Source organism: Apis dorsata, unplaced genomic scaffold (genome assembly GCF_000469605.1).
Source record: "Apis dorsata unplaced genomic scaffold, Apis dorsata 1.3 scaffold_406, whole genome shotgun sequence".
NCBI classification, from domain to species: Eukaryota; Metazoa; Arthropoda; class Insecta; order Hymenoptera; family Apidae; genus Apis; species Apis dorsata.
In genome coordinates this window covers 10,967-11,578 of record NW_006263664.1, presented here as the reverse complement: position 1 = coordinate 11,578, position 612 = coordinate 10,967, and the positions used below count along the sequence as shown (strand labels likewise).

General features: G+C 18.8%; 1 protein-coding gene across 2 annotated transcripts in view; it reads left to right on the top strand.

Moving 5' to 3' along the window:
- The window catches only part of LOC116186068 (gustatory receptor for sugar taste 43a-like), a 12,465-nt gene extending 12,109 nt beyond the window's left edge, over window positions 1-356 (top strand). Inside the window, exons 4-5 of one of the 2 annotated variants that reach the window (XM_031512240.1) lie at window positions 91-173; window positions 251-356. In XM_031512240.1, coding sequence (XP_031368100.1) covers window positions 91-173; window positions 251-266 — 99 coding nt within the window. In that variant the 3' untranslated portion in view covers window positions 267-356. Of the gene's footprint in view, window positions 1-90; window positions 178-250 lie in introns of both variants that reach the window. The other variant, XM_031512239.1, reaches the window with a different exon arrangement.
- Window positions 357-612: the final 256 nt, after the last annotated feature.

Here is a 612-nt window from a genome sequence, read left to right as displayed (position 1 = left end):
CAATAAAAATCTGTTTACGATTTAATTAAAAATAAAATTTTATTATTACTATAAAAAAAAAATAAAAGCTAATAACAACAATAATTTCAGGTACAACAATTTTCATTACAACTACTTCTACATCCGTTACAATTTACTGCTGGAGGTTATATTCTTAACAATAAATTATCAATGTTAGTAAGTATTAATTAGTAAATAAATAAATATAATGTTTGACTTAATTATTTAAAAAATTTAATTTTTATTTTAGTTTTTTAGTACTATAGCAACTTATTTGATCGTATTAATACAAATAAGTTCAACGCCTAATTTGATACAGCCCTTGTCCCATATTTCAAGTCATTAATAGTATTTAATAAATAAAATAATTATCAGATATATAATAAAAATAATTATCAAAATCATGATTTATGGTTATATATTTCATAGCATATTATTGTAATTTATTAGTAAAAAATAATATTGAATAATTATAAATAAAAAAGAAATGCTTTATAAAAACTATACCTAATTCTTTTTTTCACATCGCCCATTAGAATAAAAATATATACTCTATATGTAATTTAATCTCATATATTGATACTATAATAATCAACAAGTTTACTCTTTCGG